At 33.7% G+C, this 27,402-nt stretch overlaps 1 protein-coding gene across 1 annotated transcript in view; it reads right to left on the reverse strand.

Moving 5' to 3' along the window:
- The window catches only part of KIF6 (kinesin family member 6), a gene marked incomplete at both ends in the record, with an annotated part of 172,226 nt that extends 145,049 nt beyond the window's left edge, over positions 1–27,177 (reverse strand). The window contains 5 exons of the mRNA XM_084283351.1: positions 3,264–3,373; positions 7,877–8,024; positions 23,105–23,179; positions 26,243–26,352; positions 27,112–27,177. Of these exons, the coding sequence (XP_084139477.1) occupies positions 3,264–3,373; positions 7,877–8,024; positions 23,105–23,179; positions 26,243–26,352; positions 27,112–27,177 (509 nt within the window). The remainder of the gene's footprint in view (positions 1–3,263; positions 3,374–7,876; positions 8,025–23,104; positions 23,180–26,242; positions 26,353–27,111) is intronic.
- Between the last annotated feature and the right edge of the window lie 225 nt (positions 27,178–27,402).

A 27,402-nucleotide genomic window follows, 5' to 3' on the forward strand; every position in this document is an offset into this window, starting at 1 on the left:
CAAGTGAGTCTGCATCTGAATAAGCTGTGTTTTAGCTACAGCTTTCAGTGAAGTTAAAACACTGCCAGCTTTGTATAAGAAAAACAAGTTAAAATTGTAAATACAAGAAGTATTAGGGTATTTCAAAATGCATCTCTATGGACCACATGTAACATCATTACAACTAGTCATTAAGAAAACTTTTTTTTTTTTCCTCCTGTAAAACTGAAAGTTTACTAGGGTTTCAAAACCAAATTTCATTGATATATAAGTACATGTATATATTAGAAACATGATTACATTAAATCTCATTGAGCCTGTCCTGTGAACCGCCTTCCTTTTATAAACTGGACAGATTTACACTGAAGCACATAAACATTCTTATTTTAAAGACTGTTTAGTTTTTCCAGATATACAAACCTGTGATATATAGTGAATATCATACATTTAAATTACACTGAATCTAGAGTTTGCAGGATTCCAAAGGAAAAAAAAATATATCTCTTTAGAGTAGGTACATACAGAGACTATATTACTATACTATACTACTTATTCATGTATCTCTATGTGTACATATATGAGATATACACATATAAACTACATCCACACATTTGTCAGGAATTTGTTTCCAGAGAAACTGATTTTGTGCAAAAGCCTCTTTTCATCTGGAAGACTAATTAAATGATTACTCTAATTAAATGATTAAGCATTGTTAGGATGAAAAAATTAGTAGACTAGAAAAGGCTCAAAGGGTGACTACACACAAAACACTGACATCAGGATCTGTTTTTTCAAAACTAATTGTGCAATGATTAGATGCTGTGGACTTTTTTGTTTGTTTTGTTTAACTTCTCCTTAAACTTCAATTTTTACACTTTTTTTTCACCCAAGTACAATCAATGAATCTATTGCGCAATTTTCATAATATACTTCTATAACATGAATGTCATCACATGACACATTCAAACCAATGTGCTTACTTCCTACGATTGAACTGAGAAGTAATATAAAGTCATTAAGATGGAGCTTGGGAGAAGTAGCTACCTTTAATGCACACTGCATCCATCTTCCTTTGCAAGAATATGCATAACAAAAGTGATTTCAAAAGAACCTGCATACCTAAGAAATCTTTTCCTTACTTTTCCTGTCTTATATACTTGGGAGAATACCAGCAGACTGCTAATATTTATACAACCACAGAAAAACTCCATTTGGCTTTTTACAGTGCTTAAAAATTTGATGATCCACTGTGGAGTTCAACAGGAAATTATGCATAATATGAACCTTCTAAAGTACCATAAACATAAATTCTTTTTAATATTCTCACTAAGTATGTGCTTTCAAACAAACTTGAGTAAATTAGATTCTTCTGTACTTTGCTTACTACCAGTAAAATCCTAAAAGGTCTTAAACACATAAAATGCTCAGAAAAATGAAATATATATTCAGGTAATAAACACTTGATACATTTTAAAGTCTGTGTGACTACTATTTACTTTGCCATTCACAAGAAATTATCCAAATAGCTAAAATATAGTTAACTATGTAACTACCCTTTCATGCAATTTGTATCCTATTTTAGCTCAGACTGCTACTATGTATTTTCAAATTTTAATCCCTAAAATAACTTAAAAAAATACTTTTAATAAATACTTTTACACAATGTAAAACATAAGCAAAGGTGTAGTTTTAGTACACTACATGTATCTTTTGACAACTGATATACAGAAAAGAATGACCATAGATAGTAAAGCCATAAAGCATTTATTAACAATAATCATCCTGTAGAGAAAATTATCTCGCAAATACTATTATGCATGCTGTTTTCAGGTAATTATTATTATCCCTGTGTGCTTTATCACAAATACACAACCAAACTTTTTCTTCAACTTTTCCTTTTTTAAAATAGTCTGAGACATAACAAGGAGCTATTCTTCAGCATAACTGAATCACCATACATAAAGCAATTTTGATTTTCAGAAATTCATGAGTAGTAATAAATCTTCAGAATCTAGTTTTAAAAAGTGATTTATATTTTATTGGGCAAGTAACCCCAAAGAACTGTTTCAAATAAAGTTGCGATTAAATTAATCAAATTTAGTTTAGTTCAACTGAATAATTTCAATTTAATAAAATGAATAAATTCAATGAGTTCAAATAAAATATTACAAAAAGTTAAATTAATAATTTAATAAATCTGAATAATATAATGGCATTAACTTTTATAAGCTGCATAGAAGTGTAACAGACTAGTATTACAGAATTACAACAATTCTGAAGCTTTTGGGTGGAATATATTATATATGCATATATTAGAAATGGGTTTAATATCTTAATAACATAATTAGTTCTTATGACACAAAATTCCATTGCTTTTCTGTTATTGGTCCATTAGCAGTTCTCAGTACACTTCCTGCTCTTGTATCAGCAGCAATTAAATTGTTATTTACGCATTTCAGTCATCATCATGCTGAGCGAGAATGTTTATGGTTCTCAGCATTATTTCAGGGCATTTGCAAATGCAAGTAGTCAACAAGTCATTTATTTATACTATTTACTATTTGCTGAGTTATTTTAAGAATAACCTAAGCTATAAATTCTTCTTAGAGACTTAGAGACTAAGTTTTGAGTTTTCTATAAGTGTAAGGTCTTTAACCTTGCTGTTCTTATATGTTCATGACCTACCAAGCTTTGTTTACTGCCCTTGTCCAAGTATTGGTAAGTGCTGGCATCTTGTCAATGGAAACTGTTGTAACAATCATCTATCCTAAGTAAATATAATGTCTTTTGGAGTTCCCTTTGCCCTTTCCCATCTATTACCTACCTTATTTCATAACTGCTCATTCTAGAGAAATAATTAAACTTGAAGGAAAAGTCCTGAGTACTCTTTAAAAGAAATACTCCTTTTTATACGTCTCCACAGGACACACACAAATGAATACCACATAAAGGGAAAGGATGTCATGAGAAAGCACCTCTTTTGTTTCCAATGGCTGCCATAGATCTCTTCTGCATAATATCAACATATTTTTTTAAAAAAAGTTTTACCTTCACTTACTGCAATTTAATTTCCTTAACTTCTATACATAAAAAATAACAAACTTTAGATAGTGTTGATAAAAAATAAAAAAACAATAAAGTATTTTGAGTTAATTAATGCAAAGATAAGACTAGCACAGTTTCAAAATAAATAAATAAATAAATAAATAGAAATCCCCAAACAACGCAAGAGGGCATATGTTTTCTGTTGTTACTGTTCTTGCTGATTCTGTTTTATCACTTACGGCAAATCTTCCAATCTGGAAGCTTCATGTCTTGGGTCCAACAAATCATAACCACATTCATTGTAGATTTCTAAGTAGGAAACATGGGTTGTATACATTTTGCTGTTATCCTGGATAAGAAAAGCAAAAAAAGAGGAAGAGATAAATAGGAGCAAGAGCTAGGCCAGAGGACAAACTTAACACTATAGCTTCTATGTTGTTTCCTTACTGTCTCTTTATTTTTTTTAGGTATGGTTTAAATTTTCAGTTCATGATACTTACATGTTTTCTGTTACCATGGGCATAAAAGGTGATGAAAAAAAGAAAAGTTAAAAACAAACAACAAAAGCCAATGCCCATGAGTAGAAGCCCGTTTAGTCTGTTTAAATTTATTGGTTCCATATACATGTGGAAGTCTGTATACACTTAGAACACAGCAGCCTGCTTACAGAATCATGTAACATGCCATTTTTCACTTCTATGACAAAAAAGAATGTTATTATAAAGAGGTAAAACACTCGCATTATGGGTAAAAAGACTACCCTTAAAAAAAAAAAAAAGAACAAGAAGAAAGATTTACTTAATGATTTACTTAATTTAGAAACTTCAGTGACATACTGCTTTCCACTCTCTTTATCGCAACTTTTAAATGCTGTATATGATGTCAGCTGCCCTCTCCAATCCTCATTTTTTCCTGTATAATACATTGCCAAAATATAACTTAACACAACTGGATTTCACATGCAGAATTTTCTTGTGCCCCAGAGCCAAATCCAAACTAGCTAAATCTCAAAATAACGGGATATTATTTCCAAAATAAAAGAAAATTAGTCGCTGTTTTTCAGCGGACAAAGCCATGGTGAAAGCACTGCTTTATAATGCAATCTACAACAGTTTTGCAAAATACATAGAGATACAAACTTTCCATTTTCATTCAATAGTTATTTCCTGTGTGAGTTTTTTTATTGATAGTGACAGATCACTATTTCAAGAGATAGTGTTTAAAAAGATACACTACAGATGGTTGGAAAAATGTAGTAGGACACTGTTCAAACAGGAAGCTGTAGAAATCATAACAATTTCTGAACAATAAATTAAAAAGAAGCTATTAAAAACAGAGGGGTTGATTTGCCTCTCATTTTGGGAAAAAGCTTTGGTTCCTTGGTTCCAAACCTCACTGTCTCACTCCAAGTAAAATTTTAAAAAAGGTCTTGCTTTTTTTTTTTCTTTGTCCCTGAATTCACTTTGTCCTGTTCCATCCTATCCAGGGATGGGATAGGAAGCAGATGACTCTTCTGCTACATCAGCGCTTTCTAAAGCGTGGTTATAGATAAAAGGAAATTAAACAAGGGAAAGGTATGAAAAAAATAAGGCAAGACGAAACACCAAGAGTGGTGCTTTAAGAAGCACCAAGAACAAAAACGTACAAAACAAGAATATAGAAGCAGGCAGACAGAAATACCACTGGAGGCACAACTAAGTAGAGCTTTTCCTCCAAAAAAGGGTCTGAAAGTAGGAACACAAATATACTTACTTTTGTTAAAAGTATGTGCTGAGAACAAAGCAAAAAAAAATAGTTATTTTTTCATTCTATTTTGTTTTTATTACATAAGCAGTGTTGGACAAGGATGTGGCTGCGTTGACACTGTATATTCCTTGTAATTGCCAGATCACCCTTGTCACTTTCTGCAACAAAAGTTCTTGAGGAGGTCGCATGAGTGCAGCTGGAAGTCTAAGGCAACATGATCAGCCTGCTTTTTCTCAATTCAATTCATAGAAGAACAAACCTCCATGTACTTGCAATATGCTATGTAGATGTACCTGCCAACACCATACTTTGAAAGAGACAAGGAAACTACTCAACATTTTTAACCCTTACTCACATAGGGCATGCACATGAGACTGAGACATAACCCCTTATGAGTAAGAACTGGCAACCAGTATTAGGTGAATGACAGAGTACAAAACTACAATATTTCATGCTGTCATTGAACATCAATGAGTTATATTAACATCAAAAATATTTAAGTTTAATTAAATATCTTTGTTAAAATGTGAAAATTAATCATAGGCCCGGTGGAATAAATGAACAGACAAAATATATTATACCAGATTGAAAACACATTTCTCTCCTTTTCACTTTGCTTCCTATGGTTGTAAGATAACGATTGACTGTGTTTGGTCACGTCACTATTACACATAATAAAATAAAATGTAGTATCTTGTAAACATAACGAACTATCATCAGTGTGCTTATTGATGACACATCCTTTTCGTTATTCACTCATTTCATTGCATAGAAATGTCGAACAAATTATTCTACAATATTTTGGTTAGAAGTAAAACACACATGCATTCTTTTAGGAAAACACTCTGTTGCCTAGAATACCATCAGTTAGTTATTACTGCTTTGCACAGTTCCCTTATATATGGCAAAATTAGGATGTGTTACTTACACTTTTCCTCCAACCTGTAGGCTGCATGTCAGTTGGAAGACATTAGATTCAGAACGTCTAAATTAATTTTAACTTCATCATCCATTTAGAAATGTTATCGCTAACATCTTACATGAGTTCTGGAAGTTTACCAGTTGGGAAGTATCATTTACTAATTACAAAAAGGAACTTAGATAATAAGGAATATTTCAGGTAAATTTTTCCATTTGTATTTATTTGTTTTTATTATTGCTCGTAGGTGTTGAGACATTGCAGTATATTTGTAGCATTTTAAACGTCACTATTACCTTCTTTAAAACTCAATTGTTGCCAATTTTTCTGTACATAAATAAATAAGCTGCCAAATTAAATTTCATTTGTCATTTCTGAGCACAATAAACACACAAGAATCATACAGTTAAATTATGGTCATTTGTCTCCCTCTCTCAAGTTTTGTCTTCATGGCACAATGAATTTTTTGCACAGGAGGTAACAGGTTTTTTTTTTTTTTTTGATTCAAAGAAAAAGAGTACAAGATTTCAGATTCAGTGGGCTACAATTGTCAGTTTAGTTAATTTTTAAGGACAACTATTACACTTGTAGTTTTTGCAAAGGAATTTTAAATTTGTGTAATCAGAAAACTACTTTGAGACTCGCTATTGTTTCACTCCCCACTTCTGCTGGGGAGTTGCTTCAGCAACTACAGTTGCTGGAACAGACAATTCACACTATTCATTTTTACATCACTGGATTCACCTAAAAAGTAAATTTATAGCTCCTAGGTTTGGTTTTACACTAGAGGCGTACGTTTCATCCTAACAGTTATGTTAAATTCAGCAATCAAACAACAGTGGCACTGAGCAACTGGCAGGAAAATCCTCTGTAGAGTATTTGAAAAAAATGAACGGAAAAACATTAAGAAATAACTGGGACAGAACTCTAACACTCAGAAATAGTGTCAGATGAGGAAAAAAAAAAAGGAACAGACAGAAACATACAATTATTTCCAGTAGTTACTACTGCTGAACCCTTTTTTGTGAAACCGAATCCATATTTATACAGGTGGAGTGACTATTTCTCCACTAGAAGTGTCAAGTGTAAAGCACATGCAAAACTCGTTTTCAGAATACAATTTATTACATTTGAAAGTGTTTTTCTAGTCACTGTTAACTAGTATTTATGTAGTGATACTGTTTTAAAAGCAGACTAAAGTTTCCTTTTTGTTTTGAAAAAAAAAAAAAAAAAAAAAAGAAATTCCGAATAACTACAACAATAATAATAAATGTTCATGACATTTTGAGTATTTACATGTTTACTTGTGCATATATTATGTATTTTTACATATATTATGCATGTGTAATTATGTTAAGATGTGGGCTTAACATATAGCCACTTTCCAGCCAACTGCATTGAATGAATCAGATTATTAATATTAGTATTATATACAGAAAAACATTCCATACAAGTGCGTAATTGAAGTTGAAGGGAAAACAGATGACAAGGAAAATTGACACAGATAACTAAGCTATTCTATTCTCTTTTGAATCCTACATCACTGACTTGTATTTTTTTCATAACTAGATGTATCTAATATTATCATTCTATATTTTATCTAATAAGTTAAACACAAACATCCAAATATACTGAATATTTATAAATTTTTACTATTCATTTAACTATTTTACTGTGAGCATCGCTCAAGCACAAATATATTAGGTAACAAAGAGTGAAAAATTCCGTCTTTTATACAATATTGTTGGTTTAGAGTTGCGTAGAAGTCAGAACAATTTTTATGTAATATGCATGTAATGCAATGCATACAATATAAAAAACAGAGCAGAGGAGTGAATATAGGACAAGTAGAGCAGATTATGTGATCTGAACGTATATTGCACCAAGTAAAAATAGCGTGGTTTTAAAAACTAGAAAAAAACAACTTCACTCATGCCCATGATTTTTAGTCTACTACAATGAAGCACATAACCAACACTACTAGCAATTTATTATTGCATAACATTTCATGCCAAGTTAGATACTTTATTCAGCACGTCTGAAGCAATAATTTTAGGGCTTCCTCTAACACTATTATAAAAGCAGCTATTTGCAATATAGCTACGTATTAAAGTATAAACTAAAGTATATAAAGAATATTAAGTATAAACTAGACATTAAAAATAAACAGAAAACATTGTCCCATACCTTCTGCAATTGATCAAAAATGTAAGATAGAGTCCTAGGAATGATGCCTCGATCACTGTAACGTTCAGCTCCTCCTGTGATCGTAAAAGTTTTGCCACTGCCTGTCTGACCATAGGCAAAGATAGTACCATTATATCCTGCCAAAGCACTACAGAATGGTAAGAAAGATAAGAGAATTAGTATCTATGGCATAATTTATTTTCCACGATCAACTTTGTACAGAAACAAAATACTATTTACAGTAATTCTCAAATACATAGAAGCTGTCTAGTAATACAGGATCACTCTTCATACTATTTATTCTAGATTCAGAAGGATCTACATCACCTGAAATGACATTCAGATGTGATAGTCTTTTTTCCACATTTCTTACTTGAAGTAAGGCCTAGCAAAAGTCTAGTTAAAATATTTTTCTCTGTAAATCATCATACTCATGATTCCCTTCAACCTGACTTCCACCAAACAGTAGATAAGCTTATAATAGTGGTACAGCTGCGGAAGGAAATGTCAGATTTGGCTGTAGCTGACATGGAGCTCATCAGCCATGACGGACCAAACAGAACTTTCATGTTATGACAGAACATATATGATCCTGATTTTGTGTTAAAAGCTTTCTTTATTGCAACAAACATAAAGCACCCTCCCAAACTGTGATCTAGATTCCACTACTAATAAATCAGTGTAATTTGAAGGAATTATACAGCATTTATTTTCTTAATATATGGCAAAGTTTCTTGTACCATTTATGAAAAGAGACTTGCATTTTTCTCAAGTCGGACTGCTTTGATGGGCTGACATGAACTACATGTATAAATACATTTCATTTCCCCTTGATATTAAAACTAAAATTTCATGTATACTTTTAAAATTTCTATTGATATTTATAGTTGACTATCAGGTGCTTCCCTTGTACAGCTGTCTCAAAAGATACAATTACTAAAAATCTTTTGCCACATTTCTGAGCCTTTTTCTTGTTAATTATCATAAAGTACCCTGACCTTGAAAAATATTTAAAGTTTTCTGACTTCTTATATTTCACCCTGTTCACACACCATATATATATATATATACACACACACGTTATAAACAACAAAGTATAAGTGATAAAATACAATTATTTTGAATTTTCACTTCTCTGTAAGGAAAAAAGACCAAATAAAATTCTCAAAAAATATTAGAATTACGAATTAGTGATGAAATCTGTTACTGACTGTAATATTCAGATGGCTAACTAAACCAGAAGTCACAATAGCTTAAAGAATATAAAAAAGTCAGATTAGAGCACATCAGACTTTCCTTCCTTTCAGCAGCCATCATTTACAGAACTTTTCCTAAATTTATGACGCAGATATTTTCTACAATTTCAGTATATCTTGACAAAATATATGTAGGAAGTATGTGAAAATACATGAAAGAAAGTAAGAAAAAAATCAAAATATGTTTGAAAAGGCATGAAGTAATCCATAAGGAATTGTTTTCATGATAAAGCTTATCAGAGGTAAAAATCTACTTTCAATTTGATTTACTATGCTTAAGGACCTACTAATTTTGCATGAAGAAAGAGAAAGGCTAAAATTACTCTTTCACATTTGGCTTATAAATGAAAAGGGGCAAACAAGCCTTGCGTAAGAGAAAGAGAACAACATATAGATAGCTGCTGGTCTGGCGCCACAAGACATGCCATGGCTCCCCAACATATTAAAGTTTATTTAAAGGCCTGCGTAGTTGCCAAATTGCTTATTTTAATCCATTACAGTAGGATGACAAAGAAAAAAGCAGAAACATGCTGAAAGGAACTACAGCCATCTGCTCCCAAAGACCAAACTGCCTAAAGGCAGAGTATACATAGATTTTAGATTCCAGATGTTACAAATCAAAACAAGCATTACTAGAAAACACCTCATTCATTTATCTTAAGAATTTATAGTGCCCACCACCATAGTATCTGAACACTGAAGACAGTAATGAGTTGTCAGAAGGTAGGGGGTATCAAAAGAACCTCAGAGATGGCAGGTTCAAAACAAGCAAGAGGAAATGATTCTTCATGCAAAATGCAGTTAAGCTACAAAACTCTTTGCAATGGGATGTTGTGGATGCTAAAAGTTCACACAGGCGTCAGCAGAGACTAGATTATTTCCTGAAAAAGAAATCCTCTGGTGGCTAATACATACAGAAGTCACCTCTGTTTCAGAGAGTCTCTACATTAGAACTGACTAGAGGCTAACAGAATATTTCCTAAAATAGGAAATAGTAGCTCTACATGTTTACCTTTTTTTTTTTTTTCCCTGAAACACTGAGAGTCACTGTGAGAGATAATACACTAGGTTGATGACACTTTGGTCTAACTCAGTACAGTTGTTCTTCTGTTTTTACATCTCTGTTCTTTGGCTCTCCTAGATCTTGCATTTTTGGTCTTACTCCTCCTCTTTTAGGTTGTTAAAGGTATATTTTTTCAATTACTATGACATGGCTCCTGCAGAAAGCTGTATTTTACAATGTGTGCCAAAATAAAGAGTGGTAAAGATGTGGCTGCAAACCATTAACTTGAGGTCCCACTTCTTCACAAAAACACCATTAGGATCACCACACATGTAAACATAGGATAAAATGTCAGATTACGTATGTTATCAAAACACCTACAAAAGCCAGTGAGTTTAATTGATTCATGTATATATTGCAGTGTATCAATGCAGTTCTGAACTGTTTTCCAGAAAACATTCTAAGGTCAAATATGTGAACGGATCAATGTCAATAATATATTGCTGTAGTATAATGCAATTATAAGAAATATTAATATTGCATATATGGATTATGAAGGTGCTGGCTATGAATACAGTGCTGAGTTCCACTTTAAAATCCAAGGTGAAAGTCTCTCTATATACTATATAGGGTGTGTGTGTGTGTATATATATATGTATATATACATATATATATATACACATATATACGTATATATATGTATATATATACACACACACCCTATATAGTATATATACTTGTGTGTGTGTATATATATATACACACACACACAAGTGTATATACACACTTTATAAGGTATACAGAGCCTAGTATATAATAGTACACGTAGTATACACTAATATTGTATACATAGTATATACTGTGTATATACATATATAGAGAAACTTTCATCTTGGATTTTAAAGTAGTATGTACTGCATATACATATAAATATATAAAACGCATTCTGTCCAGATTTGCAGCACTCATTTCTTTCATTCAGAGTACATTAAAACTGTCAAGGAACAGTCACAGAGAATAAAGCTTATGAACTAAGCAGAAGTAAAGGTCATTTCCACACATACATATGTTTATGAATGAATAAAATTAAAAATTGAAGATGTAACCACAAACACGTATGTAATATTCTGTATACTAGTCAAAACTTTGAATGTCTCATCATTATGAGATGATAGGAAAAGAGTTTATTTTCTACACAGCATCCACCAAGAATTGAATCCATAATTCAAAAGGATCCTTAAAGATTCTCATCTGCAAATTAAAGCTGCTGTCCCTTTACAGTATTGGACCTGATTCTCTACTAGAAAAGGCTGTAGAGCATCAACTGCTCTTTTCTGACATTTCTGCAAAATCTATACTCACCTAGGCAAAGCATGTGTCACACATCAGATGCTCTGAACACAAATCCCAAAACTTTTTTAAACTTAGCATTTCAAAGTAAATGGCTTGATATGGTTATTGATGGCAATATTCTGAAGGCTTCAAAATATGCATACATAAAAGATGTACTAGAAGGATAGTTTCATTCATACTCTGTCCACAACATCCAGAACCGCCCTGTACCACAATGTCCAAAACTTTGTATTTTTTTCCCCCCTCCAGGAAGCTGAGTTTTAGCATAGTTAAAGATACACTTTATTGAATAAACTGTCTCTTAACTACTTCAAACAAAACACATCAAAGACATATAATCCAAGGAGAAGCTTTGCTGAAAAGATCTTTCAAGAACTTATGCAATGTTGTACAGCTCCCTGTTCACAAGTTCATGAACTACTTCCAGACACATTAGCTAAAATATTGTTGGAGAAATCTGTCTATGGTATATTACATCAAAGTTGCTCCTGTTGTGATTGACAGAGTTCCTGGAGGGTCATCTTTTTTTTCATAATAAATATCCACCTCAGTATGGCCCATTATAGAGGGTAATAGATTTTAAAATACAATGACCAAAACTTGTCAAAATTGTACCTTTGTTTCACTGTGTTAGCAAATTCAGATTATTCATTTTTCTTACATGCTAGAACATGCAGGCATGCATTTGTAACACTTTGGTAAATTTAGCCTTCACTACAAGAAGATAAAACACTAGGACAAAACAAGGAAGTATTAGTGAACCAACAAGAAAATTGTTGATAGTATCAACAGCTAATACCAATTTTAATGAAATAATGACATGAAGTGTGGGCAAGCAACCCCTAATCTTTGAAGGAATATTGTTTTACTATAGCCCTAAGTCTTTTTTTTTTTTTCTGAAATATTATTTTCAATGTAATTATATGTTCACTTCAAGATGATTTTAACATGGAAAAAAGATCTTCTCTTACATTTTACTCTAAGAACTGAATGAATCTGTTCTAGTTAAGCACTGGAAAACTGCTGTTGGTTTTCATAATTACAAAAGCTTGTGCTTGACCTTACAAAGTTAATTAGCAGCATTTTTTAAACACAAATATGTCCTCCTTATACCATGCAATTGAAATCACACCTTTTTTCCAAAGGAAAGGTAGTTTACGCACACAACTGACTAAGGAGATTAACTTGACCACACTACTATATGCTTAGTCATATATTATGATGGTAACACAATTTATCATGTTGTCATGGGAAAAGCAAAACATTTTCAAGTTCTACCTGCAACCTGTGACACGCTACTGTGAAATTCTTCCACAATAACAATCTTTGAGACAGAAAAGGTAATACTTTTCAATATTTTAAAAAACAGAATGCTGAAATAACCAATAGAGGTTTAGAAATTACACTGAGAAAGATTCCTCTGAAGTATTATATAACAAGACCATGAACCAAAGCTCCTTCCAGTCAATGACCACCTTTTCAATAATCTCACTGAGTTCTAGGTGAGGTCCTCACTGTGGGACAATTTGATGCAATTTGTTTTTGCTAGTGTAGATACCTAAACCCACTACAGTATTTAAACATATCTGCCATGTATCAGAAGCACCTCTGATACTTTAAGAACTCCCAATATGCATTCTACAAAAGTTTTAATATTTTTTTTTTCCATTAATTTGGAATAGTCTTAATTTTAATACTTGTCTTGCTTTGGAGAAGAGACATAAAAAAAAGTAAGAAGCAAGCTGAAGAAAATGTTCCTTAATTATTCCATTTTCATTACAACCTTAATACTGTTTAATTGTCTTAAATCTGCTACACAAAAGCTTATGTAACGACACCTTCTCAAGAAAACAAATTTTGGCTTTATGGAAATGGAGTTATAACATATTTTGTCTTCTGCCCTTTGGACTTCAAGAAACTGATGGGAAAAAAAGTCACTGATAGAATATTGAACTGGTGCTGTTTTAAAAAGTCCCTTATCAACGGCAAGACAGTCATTAAAAACCCATAGTGTAGAGAAAAAAATAGTTGATATGAAATGGCCATTATAAATAGCATTGTTTAAACCATTGCTATAACACTGTGCCTGAAACTATATGGTCTAACGACATAAGAAAAAACAGATAGTTTAAAGAGAGGTAGTGTATTTTATTAGACTAGATTATATATATATACATATATATATATATATATAAATAGATTATATAATTGTGTGAAAACAAGACTACACTCGATGCTTCAGTGAATTACTGCTTTTCTGATTATATTAAGGGACCCCGCCTCTTCCCTTGTTAAGCAAAAGCTGATGGTATAAACTCTGTATCAATTATCACTCTTCTTTGTAATACAAACTGATCTATGAATGTAGTTAAAAGAGAGCAAGGCCACATCATCTTTTTCCTCAAGTTTTCTTACTCAGTTATTAGTTAACTTAAGCTTTCTAACATAGTCATAATTAGCGGAAATTTAAAAACTGTGCACATTAAGAAATTAACTTTTTGTTAAAATATCAATTTAGATCCCTGTTTAAATATATTTCTGTTACAAAGATATGTACTGACATTTTCAGTCACTCAGCAGACTTACCTCATGCCTGAAAGATGCATAATTCCTAAATGAAAGGCATGATACGGAAGTCTAACTCATACAAGCAATTCTACTTAAATTGATAGATCCATTATGTTTACAACTGGTTAACATTCCTTAAGCGAAAAACTCCTCAAGCAGGAGCTTGACAATTTATGGGTAGTTACAGCAGTTCAAAATAGCATTTAGTACTTTGTCCTTAAGTATCTGAGACAATATAAAGAGTGGCATAAAACCCTGTGACAGCAGACAGAGGTTGAAAGCAGACTGAGGTTGTTTTGTTGTGGTTATTTTTTCTGGGTACATTTTGTTTTAATTTACCATGATGATCATTTGTTCTATTTAAAGTTTATGAACACAGAACTTTTCATTTGTTTCTGTGCTCATTGTTAATATGACTGCAGGCTGGTTTATGCCTAAGTATAACAAAGAAGAAGTCTGCTTCCTCTGTTGTTACACCGAGTATATTTTGTTGAATCAAACACAACAGTTAGCATGAAACTACAAGATTTAAAAAATAATAATAATAAAATGAACTGTCAAATGAGTTCTGTGTTCAGTTTTGGACTACCCAGTCTAAGATGGATGCTATAAAGAAACTGAAGAGAGTTTGACAGAACCAAATTTGTTCAGGTTGGAGCACATAACTCAAGGGGAAGCTTGAGGAAGCTGTTTTTGTCAGTATGGAGATTAGAAGACTATACATGTACCTAATTGTCATCTTCCATTACCTAATGGATCATCATGAAGAAGAGGCTTACAGTGGTAGAACAGTGGTCACAAGATGTACAAGAGGATATTCCAAGTGGGTATAACAAAAATGTTCTCCACAGTAAGAGCAGTTAAGCCCTGGAACTGGTGCCCAAATGGGTTGTAGAATCCCTATCTCTGGATATTTTCAAAGCTCTCGTGGGTCTGAGCAACCTGGTCTAACTCCAAAGCTAGTCTTGCTCCACTCAGGAGACAGAACCAGATGACCTACAGAGATCCCTTCCAACCTAATTATATGAATTTAAGAGAGTACGTTAGCAGTAGGCATAATTTACACAAAATCATCATCAGTGGAAGGAAAATGTAAACAGTCCTTACCAATCCCTAAAAACATGCCAAAACTCTACTTTAGTTAAGATCAGTCTCAAAGCATCAGTTTATAACCACCAATACGACAACCTTTCTCAGGGAAGTCAGAATATTTTGATTCCTTTTTTGTTACCCCAAAGCTCAATTCACTACAAAAAAGCTGAGGAAACAGTGCTGACTTTATTCTCAAACTTTTGACATTAGCAGATATTAGAGAAGAATGCTGAAATCTCTTCTTTGCAATTGGTGGATGAAGCCTATCTGGAACACCAAAAGCCATCACAGCAACACAGAAGACAAAACCTAAGCATAAAGATTTGCCTGCTCTGACACTTAATTTCTATGGCAAGGCATACCTTCCAGTCTTCAAAGGGATTAGAAAGATCACTTACACAGATGTGTTTAAGACATCTGTCATTTTTATTATTATTTTGCTTTAAAATGAAAAAGTTCAAAGTGAAAGGTTTTTACTAAGTCTATAATTTGAATAAATAAAAAAAATATTTAAATGCTCTAATGAGAAGGGGCCTTATTAAATAAAGACTAAATTCTGTGAGTGTTTATATATAAATAAGAGAAATGCCTCGGAATCAGAAACAAATCACAGCTTTAAAAATTAATTACTTTGCTTTTACTAGTTTATTTCAGATTCCTACTATTATTTTAACCTGAGTTCTGAAACTTCATTTTAAGTGACTGGTAATGTAAAGGTAGGTGGTCATTCAACAGGTATGAAAACATTAGAATACTGAAAAGAGTGGAAAACACTTTGATCTTTATATTTTGTAAGCCCTCAGTTCTTGCTGCCTTAAATATTTTACCAATACCGCTCTTTCCTTCTTCCTGTCTCAGAAAACTTTAATTCACAATAATTTTACACATAAAATAAATAAATATATAAACATATCAGTATAACCCTAGCAAAACCAGCTCACAGACATGGTATTTATAATAAAAAGAAGAACAAATTTGATTTGCAGGATCTGGAAAAGCAGTTTTCAGGGAGGATTTGTCTTTACAAAAATTCAGCATTTAGGTATCTTCTATCATTTGGAACTCAGATTAAATTTCTATTTAGTTAAAATAAACAAAGCATCTCAGAATGCCTTTTTTTCCCTTTATACTTTTGCCAGATTTATGAAACAAATCTGCTTTGGTAATGCCTCATATTTCAAAAATAACACCAATTTCCAAATGTGCATGTAACTGTGTTTCTGAGACCCTGGTACAAGCATTTCCTCAGAATTTTCAAAAGAGATTTCCTAAGATAGCAAGCTGTGATATAATTTCCTATTTTAACTGAAATTCTTAAATATATTTAAAACTTCACCCTAAGCACTGCAGAAGATAAGTAACACAAATATACTCTTGATCAAACCTATCAAATTGTAGCCTACAATAAGCAACATTCTTGAACAAGTCTGAACTGCAATTTAAGTCAAAATAAACAGGACTAATAGCTGTTTGAGATGGAACAATGAAGTTTGTTTGTTTGTTTGTTTACTTTTTATTGCCTCATACTTGTAAACACTTTCAAGAACTACAACCATTCCTGCTCCAATTTCTCAATTTAGGGGATGTTTTAAGCTATTTTTATTTCTAGCTTACAACCAACAATTAAGTGTCCTTTTACTGTATATGGATTCTATTGGTTATTTTTGTATCTAAGCCACATTAGCAATAATACAGCTGTGCTGTATGCCTGAGTGCAGGTTAGGCAAGCCACTGCATCACAAACACACTGGGGTCAAAGTAACTACTTGGTCACAGAAGCCTACCATTTAATTAATAAACAATGACCACCTTCCACAAAATCCACAAATAATACAATTTAATACACCTTACCAACATTTCAGGAAAACAAGAACAAAAACCACAACAAAACAAACTAACCAAAAGCAAAGAAATGAAAGCAAAACAACTACTACTAAATCACAGTTATTTTCCTAGGCATTCTTCATTTAATCATATTAGCATGAAGATTTAAAAAGTCTTTATGAAAATGCCAGCTTTGATGCTTTTAGTAGCTGTTGTAAAGTGATTTTAAACTGGTTAGGGAGACATTGTGCCAGGACTAAAAAACAGGTAAGTGACTTGTATCACATGGATCTTCCAGGATTTTAATTATTTGATCATTTTGCATCGTGACTTAAATGAGCTGACATTTTATTGACATCTCAATACTAAAACTGTCTTCATGAGCTCACTGTATTGGAAGCAATTATTTTTTCCAACTATGACACTCAACAACCTGTTGTACCAGCCAACACTATCTACAGTGCAGAAGCAACACGCTGCATCTGATTAAAATAAAACCAAAAGCAAAGGGGAGGACAGAAGAGAGAAGGAATGCAAGTAAAAATAGTGGAGAAACAGCATCCTATACTTTACATGTATCCAAAAGACTTGTGAAAAATACTCAATTCAACAGTTCTTTCATTTGTATGAGAATGCTTAAAATTAACATGAGCCCTTGAAGATCTGACATTTGTTTTAAGAAACATCTGTCATCCTTAGTTGAGGATTTTTTGGTGCTTAATGTTTTTATAAAATATTAAAAAAGTGGTCTAGATGGAATACACTGGGCACTTCCTATTCCTTAACACTAACAAATTTTTTTTTTTTTTTTTTTTTTTTTATTTCCATAGGGAGCATAGCTGAATTTTGTTAGTCTACACCAGATTAATATGGTAGCCAATTACTGCTGCTATTTTTGAGGAGTCTTGGCCTTGAATACTCCTTTCAGAAAGGAAATTACTTCGTATCACAACAGGCAGATTTCTAACACGCTACCTGGATATCTGACATCACTGAGTTAAAAGTGGACTGTCTTGATAACTTAGCAAAATTTGTAAGTGATCTGTAAATTGCTTGTTCTTCATAAAAACAAACACTTAAGCAAATGTTGTCTCACAATCTATGATCATTTCATTCCAAGATTTGATGTTTCCTTTAACTCTCCTACTCAAGCTACATAACTAACTTCTCCACGTTTGTATTGCTCAGAAGAGAAGACTATGCATGGAAAACATAGCATGTTACATCTCCTGGTTAGGGTCAGTCGGTTTTAAAGGACTATCTCCATAAACTCCTTTTGAAATTGCATCTATTCTGAAGACACTTATTAATGCAAGACACCTTTTTTAATGCATATATCTATAAAAATCTAGTAGGCAGTAATGTGGAAAAGCACTACACAAGAAAGAAGTGAAGTGAATGTATATTACTGATGATGCTATTTTTATTTGCCAGTATTTTCAAATACAGCCTTGAAATATAGACAGCCCACACAAATTGCTCTTTTCTGAGACGACTTAACTTTCTTTCTCTCATTCCTTGCTTATAATTAAGACTAGTCAGAGACTTGAAATAACTCAAACTGATGCAACTAAGAGTGGAAATAAAATACTTCGCCCTTCTTGTAAGGGAGCATTAGCATTTCCAGTAGAAGAAATTTCATATGGGAGAAGACTGTGTATCAGAATACAGTTTGGTGGGACAGGGACATAGATGAATTAATGCATATAGGCATTCCAAAATCTTGCTTAGGTAAGATGAATCCAAATAAGAAAGTTTAGTCTGAATTATGTTCCTTAGAAGATGCACTATGACCCCAGTGAAGCACCAGGAGATATAGGTAGGGAAGCTATTATCTACTTCAAGTCTCATTAAAAAAAAAAAAGTGCATAATTTGACCCCTCAAAAGAATGAGTCCTATACTTTTTTTTGAAGTTTAAATTTATTCAGAAGAAAATATCACTAAGTTTCCTGATGCAAAACAATGAATATCCAATTTGATGGCAATTTCTGGCTATTACATAATAAATAATTATGTCTCTTTTACTTTTTGCTCTCCTATTACACATTTCCTGCAATTATATTTTGATTTATTCCTGAAGATAGTTTCAATACCATTAGTTGTAAGAGTACAAGCTGTTTTAAATATCTGATATGTTGCATGTGTCCACATCCAATATAAGGTCCACATTACAAGACTACAAATTGCATCAGATTTGGAAGCATGAAATAGTCTGCAGTCTACATAAGATCAAAGGAATACCCCCACTAATTCCACATTCTCTTTGCTAAGTGAAATTCACATTAAGGTACCATATATGAAAAGGCCTTCTATTAGAAACATAAAGAAAATGTTCTCATTGCCATAAAAAGATGCAAATATATGGCTTTTTAACTGTCCCAAATAATTAGCTTTAAAAGTAATGAAGAACCATAAAAACTCAGAAATAAAGAGCCTACATTATCTAAGAATCTTTGTATTTCTTGTACTCTGTTACATTCAATACAAGAGGCCACAATTTATACAGAAACATTTCATTTGGAAAAAATAAATTATATATTGAAAAATCTTGTAAATTCAGTCAGATTTCACGTTTCAAGGAATTTCTCATCTAAGAGTTCAAATTACAGAGTGATTATTAATATAAAACCCTACTGAAGTCTGTGAAAGTAAAACAAATCCAGCATTAGTCTGAATTAGACAGTCAAAAGTAACGTATAGTTTGAGAGTAAATTAGCATCCTCTTTACTGACTGAAGTTCCATTAATTTGAAGAAACTTGCAGAGAGATTATTTTCCTTGATTACCTAGTAAAACATAAATCCCTGAGGTGTTAGAGAGAGGAGGGGGAAAAAAGAACAGCAAGTCCAAATACTTTTGTTATATTATTTTATTTACAGACTTACACACGAAGAAAGGAAAATTATAATAACAGAAAAACAAAGGAGAAAATTCTATAAGCATACTTAGTATAGATAGTAATGTCCTGGTTTGGTTTATACTCTGTGGCTTTGCATTTCAAGACAATCTAGCAATTCAAATGTTTTCCAAACATTTTAAATTACTGGTAAAGTATTTTCTAAAACTGCTAAGAAATGCATTACAAAATATAGTCAACATTATTTTGCATAAAAACATTATATTTTTACTGCATTTTCTGTATGAATAAGCAGCAGAATGGAAAAAACAGAGTAAAGGGAAATAGGTTGTATATACAAACAGCAGTTCTTAAGATAAATATAGAACACCACAAGAAACTTCGATGTGCAGCAACAAGAACATTATCATGGAAGCTGTAAGACTTCTAAAAACACAACATAGGTGACTACTATTGGGCTAGAAATATTTTGGCTGTCTCTAATTTCTATGATTATGCCTAAAAAGAAATATTTTGATATTATTCTTTAATAAGCCAACACAAATTATCAGTCACATCAGAACTGAAAACAAAACTGAAAAGCACTAAGATTTTCCACATAATTTGATTGTATTCATCATCATGATATTTGAAGCACTATGAGAAACTTGGTTCTGTTGTTGAACTAGAGCAATGCTTAACTGTTAGCAAACTATAAAAGGATGTTATTTATTTCCTCATCTTTTGAGAAAGTCGAAGAGCTAGTTCTGCCTCTTAAAGTTGGCTCTGCACAAAAAAAATAAATAAATCAAGAATATAAATTTAAAATGAAAAGGAAAGAACAGGAAGAAGGAAAAAATAAAACCAAATAAGAGATGACTCAAGCATTAGCAAAATAGAATAATAATAATAAAAAAATAAAGCAAATCACATGCTTATAATGGTTAACAGAGACTGCCACTTTTGACTGAAAAAGTAAATTAAATGAACTAATGTCTGGTGCCTCTGTGAAACCACAGGCGGGATGACAATGTAACTGGATTTAGAGAGAAAAGTAGTGGCCCAACATCAAAGAAAGCAAATTTAAAAGGGAGGGGAAAGAAAAAAGTTGCATCCAGTTTTCATCCATCCAAGAACAAACTAGAAAGATTTTAGAGTCCTGAACACTGTATTGCTGTTTCTAGTTTAAGCCATGCCCAAGATTTCTTTTCTGAGCATTCAAGTGTGTAAATGAGTTTTCTCATCACTGTAAGCATGCATGGCGAAGAGCCTCAAAATGTCACTGAACTATTTCATTGATACTTTCCTGCTACTTTTCCCTGGCAATACGCAGACAAAAAGTATTTGCTTAAAGTAACTCCAACATCCAAAATGAATGTATTTTCAACAGTTTTTCCCTGGAAGAGAATATCAACTTAGAAAGAAATAAGAAAGAATGACAATTTTGTTATGGAAGTCTGGTCTATCAAAGTAACAGAATGATTCTCATTGTCCTCTCAATGGAAAGGAAAATTGAGTCATTTACTATAGAGTAAAATACATTTCAGCAACAATTAAGGACTCCATTAGGGAAGGAACATCATGACTACAAAGACATTTCCAAATATATATTTTTGCCTAAATAAGGGTAAAAAAATGAAGGTAAAGGATGAGAAACAGGAATATACTTCAAGTATAACCTAAAAACACAAGTAGCGTTTTCCTTCAACATTATCAGCAACAACAAACACGTTATTTTGAATGTTAGCCTTAACACCTTAACCTTCAGAGATGTCAACATTTTCTTGATTCAGTTAAGAATGTGTAATCAACTTTAGTGTTAAAGATGAAGACAGCTGTTTGGACATAATTTTATGCCTACGCATGATTAATTCAATAGTATTTATGTATTTAGAGTCCACAAAAAAAATAAAGTCTACATAATGAATCAAATAGATGAATAGAAATCCCATATCTGTCAACACTGAAATAAAGGAAAACACCACAAATTCATGTTTGTTGGAGCACTACACAGGTGAACTACAGCTGGAAAACTCTTCCATATTCTAGTGAACCATTCCAAATAAATAAATAAATAATGTCTCTAAAAAGTGTCTGTTACTAGCTAGCTTTGATACTATGAGTTTTAATGAGGATAATTCAATCTATAGTGTGCAACAAGGAGTTTTAACAGTTCTCTTTCCAAGCACAATTATATAAGATATAAACGTTTTTACCTTCAGTCATTGTTAAAGCCATAAATATTTTAAGTAAATGAGTTAACCAAAAACTATACAAGGTATAGTCAGGTATGCAAAGAAATACATTTTCCATGAAAGAATACAAAAAAAAAAAGTGTATTTATCTTATTCTAGTGAAGATTCAATTTCACTGGCCGTTCATTTTCACTGTCAATTCCCTTCCTGTTTTATGTGGGAATTTTAAGCAGAAAATTGAGGGAAAAACAAGCATTTGAAAAAAAAAATCAACAGGAAAACAAAATTATAAAGAGTTAAGCATATTTTTACACCCAGGGAACAACATGAGAAAGACCTAAGTATCAAATTGAGGATGTCTGTTTTCCTAAAGCAGAAAACTAGTACTGACTTCAGCAGTATGGACCTTAGGTGAATACAGAGAGTGGCACATTAGAAAATCCACCTGCTTGAGAGTGGCATTCAATCCACACAATGAGTAAGGAAACCTTCTACATCAGTTTTAAACACTTGCCTTTGTGAACTCTGAAATACAAGCATTGTTTGATTATAACATGGAAGAGAAAATATATACTGCAAAAACCACGGCCTTATACATCAGGACTGTAATAATGAGCAAAAATTGAAAATACCACCACAGATGCTGGTTCTTGGGTGTATCTACTTAATGAAACAGGGAGGTTATTTTTTTTTAGGCTTTCCCCTTTTGGGAGTTGAGCCAAACATCCTCCAAGGATCCCTTCCAATACTAACCATTCTGTAACTAATGGAACCATATAGAATTTATTTTTATTTTATTTTATTTTTTTTTTACACTAATGTAATACAGTGAGTTTATATTATAGACAAGAACTAACTAGACATGAATTGCTATGCCTATGCAACAGGAGAAAACAGCAGCAGTACTACTCTAGGATTTTATGATGAAACCTTAACACACATACAATCTCCCAGATTCAGATATGTCAGTATTTAGAAAAATTAAATTATCAATACATTTTTACAACAATGAATCAAACACTTGCTAGCTCTCCTCCAAGTCATACAGTGAAAGCGATTTTTGACCCTGTGTTACCCTGATCACTCGCAAGAACAACATACCATTCTGCCACTGGTCTGGCAATGCTGTCAAAAACCACATCTTGTTTTGCCTCTTGATCAAAAATTTTCTGAAATCTGAAAATATTAATCAAATAATAATTGCTCAGAATCTAAAAACACTGCTTGATTCATACATTTTTGTTTGTGTTTGTAACAGTCAATGTTTACATCATGAGGCTTACATAACTTAGTACAATGTTTTCCCTGTAGTCTTACCCAAAGCATGCTGTTGTACTATTGTATATAAATAGGCTGTACACAGTGCTGCATTGACAAGAACTACACAATAAAATCCTCTGATAAAATGATGTGGCTTAGAAAAAAAATATCTGTAATTTAGATCTATCAAGAGAATCAGTGTTTGTAACTGGCACCACACTGAAACCTGGATAAATAGATTACACTACAATTAAATAGAGTGTCCCACCAGCGTAGCCATGTCCAAATTCTCTCATAACTTGTTCCTTCTTTCTGTTGCATACTTACTGTAATCATCACAAGGAAATACTTAACTCATTTTTTTTATTCCTCCAATTACTATACAAAATATCTGCAGTAGCCTTACAGAATCATAGAATATTTGATGTCACAAGAGCTCATCTTCTACAATTCCCCTGCTCAAAGGAGGGTCAACTAGAGCAAGATTCTGTCCTGTCAGGTATAGTTCTCTCTATATACGTAGACTCCACAATATATCCAGGCAACCCATGGCAGTATTTGCTTACCCCCACAGTAAGAAAAGTTTTTTTTCTTATGCTTGAATGGAATTTCCCATACTTCAGTTTGTGCCCGTTAACCCTCACCTTGTTACCAGGTGCCACTAGGAAGCATACAGCTCCACCTTCTTTACTTTCCCTGATGAGATTGATGAGTCCCTTCAACTTTTCTTCTAGCAATTTCAGCCTCTTGTTATACATCAGATGCTCTTGTCCTTTAGTCATCTTTGTGTCCCTTTCCTGGGGCTCAAAATTGGAAACAGCAATCTAGGTACTTTTCTGCAAGTCTGATTTCCATCCAGTCAACTACAAGCCTGTACTAGTGAACATGTTTCTTCCTCTCCAGGAGCGGGACTCAACATTTCCCTTTGCTGAACTTCATGAGATTCCTAGTGGCTCATTTCTCCGGCCACTCAGTGTTCTTCTGAACAGCAGCACAACCAGGTTGTACATCAGCCACCCATCTCAGTTTGGTGTTGCATGCAAATTTGCTGAAGGTATGCTTGGTCCCATCATCCAGGTCATTAATAAAGATGTCAGATAGCATTGCACCCCCATATTAACTACTAACTAGTAGTTAGTACCACTAATGACTGGCATCCACCTGGACTTTGTACCCCCGATGACAACCCTCTGAGCCCAGCAGCTCAGCTCATTTCAGCATGCATCCATACAGGCTCCCTGCTGCTTCTGCTTCATTTCCTGGTCATTGGGATGGACAGTTCTTGAGCCTGAAGAAGGTGATCCTTGAAAGACAGCTGCCTCTCCTGGGCCTCTCTTCTCTCTAGGGCTGTGTCTCATTGGATTCTTTCAAGCAGGTCCCTGAACAGCCCAAAATTTGCTCTCACAATTTCCAGAGTTATGATTTTGCTTTCTGCCTTACTCTCCTCAGGATCTTAAGTTTCACTATCCCATTGCCACTGCAGCCTCGATTTTCACATCCATGATCAGTTCTATATTTGAAATACAAGGTGCAGCAGTTCTTCTCACCCTCACTGGCTCTTTAACCAAGTTTCATGAAGTTTAGGAGTGAACATACTCCAAGAACTTCCTGTATTGCTCATGCCCTGCTTTGTTGTCTGTCCTATCTGGAACAGCATATTCACCTAGAACTTCACAGGGTATATAGAAAGGTCCCAGGGATATTGGGTATGTAGAAAGGCAGCATGGACTGCAAGGGATTATGCAGCGTCTACATGTCAAACACATGTGATACATGAAATACAGAGGCATACATTCTATCCTGCTAACCCTTAATTAGGAAAGTCATTCGGAAAATGGTGTTTGATTTCCATAGGAGAAAGTAAGAACAGAAGAGAATAATGTTTGAGCTGACTAGGACAGACTGTATGCAAACATGAGTTTTACAGAGGAAACAAATCCATAAATCCTTAATCCATAGCATCATTTTTGTATTGCCTTAAGGACAATAAGTCATAGTATTTCTCAAAACCCATCTCTATGGTTTTTAATAAATTATGAAGATTAAACAAAAAAAAATCAGCATTCATTACAGCTGGCTTGGGCATCTGCAATCTAAGATAGTTTTGCATATAGTTGGAGAAGACAGTTCCTCACTTCCCAAGCAGAACAGATTTATTGTAAAGTGACATCAGGCTGAGCTACAGATATTAATCTGTGGCTCTTTTTTTTTTTTTTAATAGTATAAACCAACAAATTTTCTTGATTTGATATTGAAAAAAAAAAAAATAAAGGAAAGTTTAACTTGGAAAAAACATTCTCAACCTATTTATTAGAAGTAGTTATACATCTAGCTTTTTTCCACCAGCAGCATTTTAAAATCTTGCCTCTAAGCTTTCTGTCAAAAAGATAAAAAATATATTTGTTTGATAATACTGGTACGTATTTTCAGTTTCTAAAAATTGTTTACATTCTAGTATGATGGTTTTGTTTCTTTTAACAATCTCTTTTGCTTTTTTTTTGTTTTGTTTTTTGTTGTTTGTTTTTACACTGTTTTGGTTATGTTTGAGACATTGTTTTTAAACAGAGTGTTTAACATAAAGACATCTTTAGCCAGCCTATGCCAACTCATTAGGTCACAAAAAAACAACAGCCTTGCACTCAGTTTTCAAAGGCAAATTCAAAACAAGCTGTAAGAATGGAAGAACTGATAAATGAAGATGCAGTCTTTGAAATCAGACTCAAATGTATAATGACATGCAATGGATTAAAAAAAAAAAAAAAAACCACCAAAAAACACAACAAAACACAACTTCATCAAATATTATCACAATCATTCAGCTGTAGAACATAATACGGTGTAGTATTCCTCTTGTTGAGGGAGCAGTATAAAGATACCTTTATATTAAAAATTAATTAAAACTTAATTTGGGGAATAGGTTTTTCATCTCATTCTATATGTCTACCTGAACCCCTACACAGAGATAAGGCTTGTACTTACTTGAACTTGTATTTCTCCCGTTTATTATTGACGAACCCATCTGCTAAATCATGCGGCACAATTATCTCCAGACTGGACACGGATTTCTCGTCATCATCAACTGAATAAATCTAGTAAGCATGGATGTGAATTAAAGTAGTTTTAGCAATGAAAGAGCACAGCCTTTAGGTGTACTATAGCTAATCAGTATTTCAAAGTACTACAGCAAAGTAGAATAATTCTCCCTACTTGAAGAGTCCTTACTGCATGTATTCTCCTTCAGCTACCATTCAACAAGTACATACCAACACTGACCTGTTTGTTGTCACATAAACAATACCCTAAGAAACAGAAATGTAGTCATGTTTACGTAACTTGCTTAATAAACCACTTCAATACCGGAGATGTTATTCACAAACAAAAAATGGCACCCAATGCAAATCCCTCCAAAAAAAAAAAAAAAAAAAAAAAGGAATAGGTTTGAAAAGATTATGACAGAAGTAACAGAGCTTATTTCAAATTGGAATGCGCTATTTCTGAGGGACACTTCCGTTATTTTTATTATTTCTTGCAACGACAGACAAGTACCGGGTGCTACTTATTCCCCTCCTTCAGAACAACGTTTAATCGTGTAAACTCTGTCACACACCAAAAGATTTCCCTGGGGAACCCACCCCTTACCCTCACAAAAACATTCCAGAGTTTCTGCACTTGGCGATGGTATTCACTCGCCAAGGCTGCAGGGAACAGGCCGGTGGCTCTTCCTCCCCCTTCCCGACCCCTCAGCTCCCCCCCTGCCCAGCCGGAGGCTGCCTGCGGGGTCCCGGGCCCACTCTCCAGCCACCGCCACGGGCACCCCCGGCGGTGTCACCCCCGTCTCCCCCTCGTACCCCCGCTTGCTGCCGCCTCCCTAAGGGCTTCAGCCGCGCGTACACCCGGATGGTTTCCTTCACCATCGCTCCTCCGCCGCCAGCCTAGTAACGGTAACCACGGCACGCTACCCAGCCTGCCCGGCGGGGAGGGCAGCGCTGCGGGGAGCTCGGTGCCCGCCGGGCGTCATCGCGCACCTTCGGGGGGCTGCGGCGGGGCGCCCCCTTGCTCCGTGGGGCTTGGAGGAGGAGGGAGCCGAGCTGGCTGTCGTCTGCGGAGTTGTGCTGCTTGCGTGGCCGTTAACAGCCATT

The sequence above is a fragment of the Netta rufina genome, assembly GCF_964035555.1.
Source record: "Netta rufina genome assembly, chromosome: 3".
NCBI classification, from domain to species: Eukaryota; Metazoa; Chordata; class Aves; order Anseriformes; family Anatidae; genus Netta; species Netta rufina.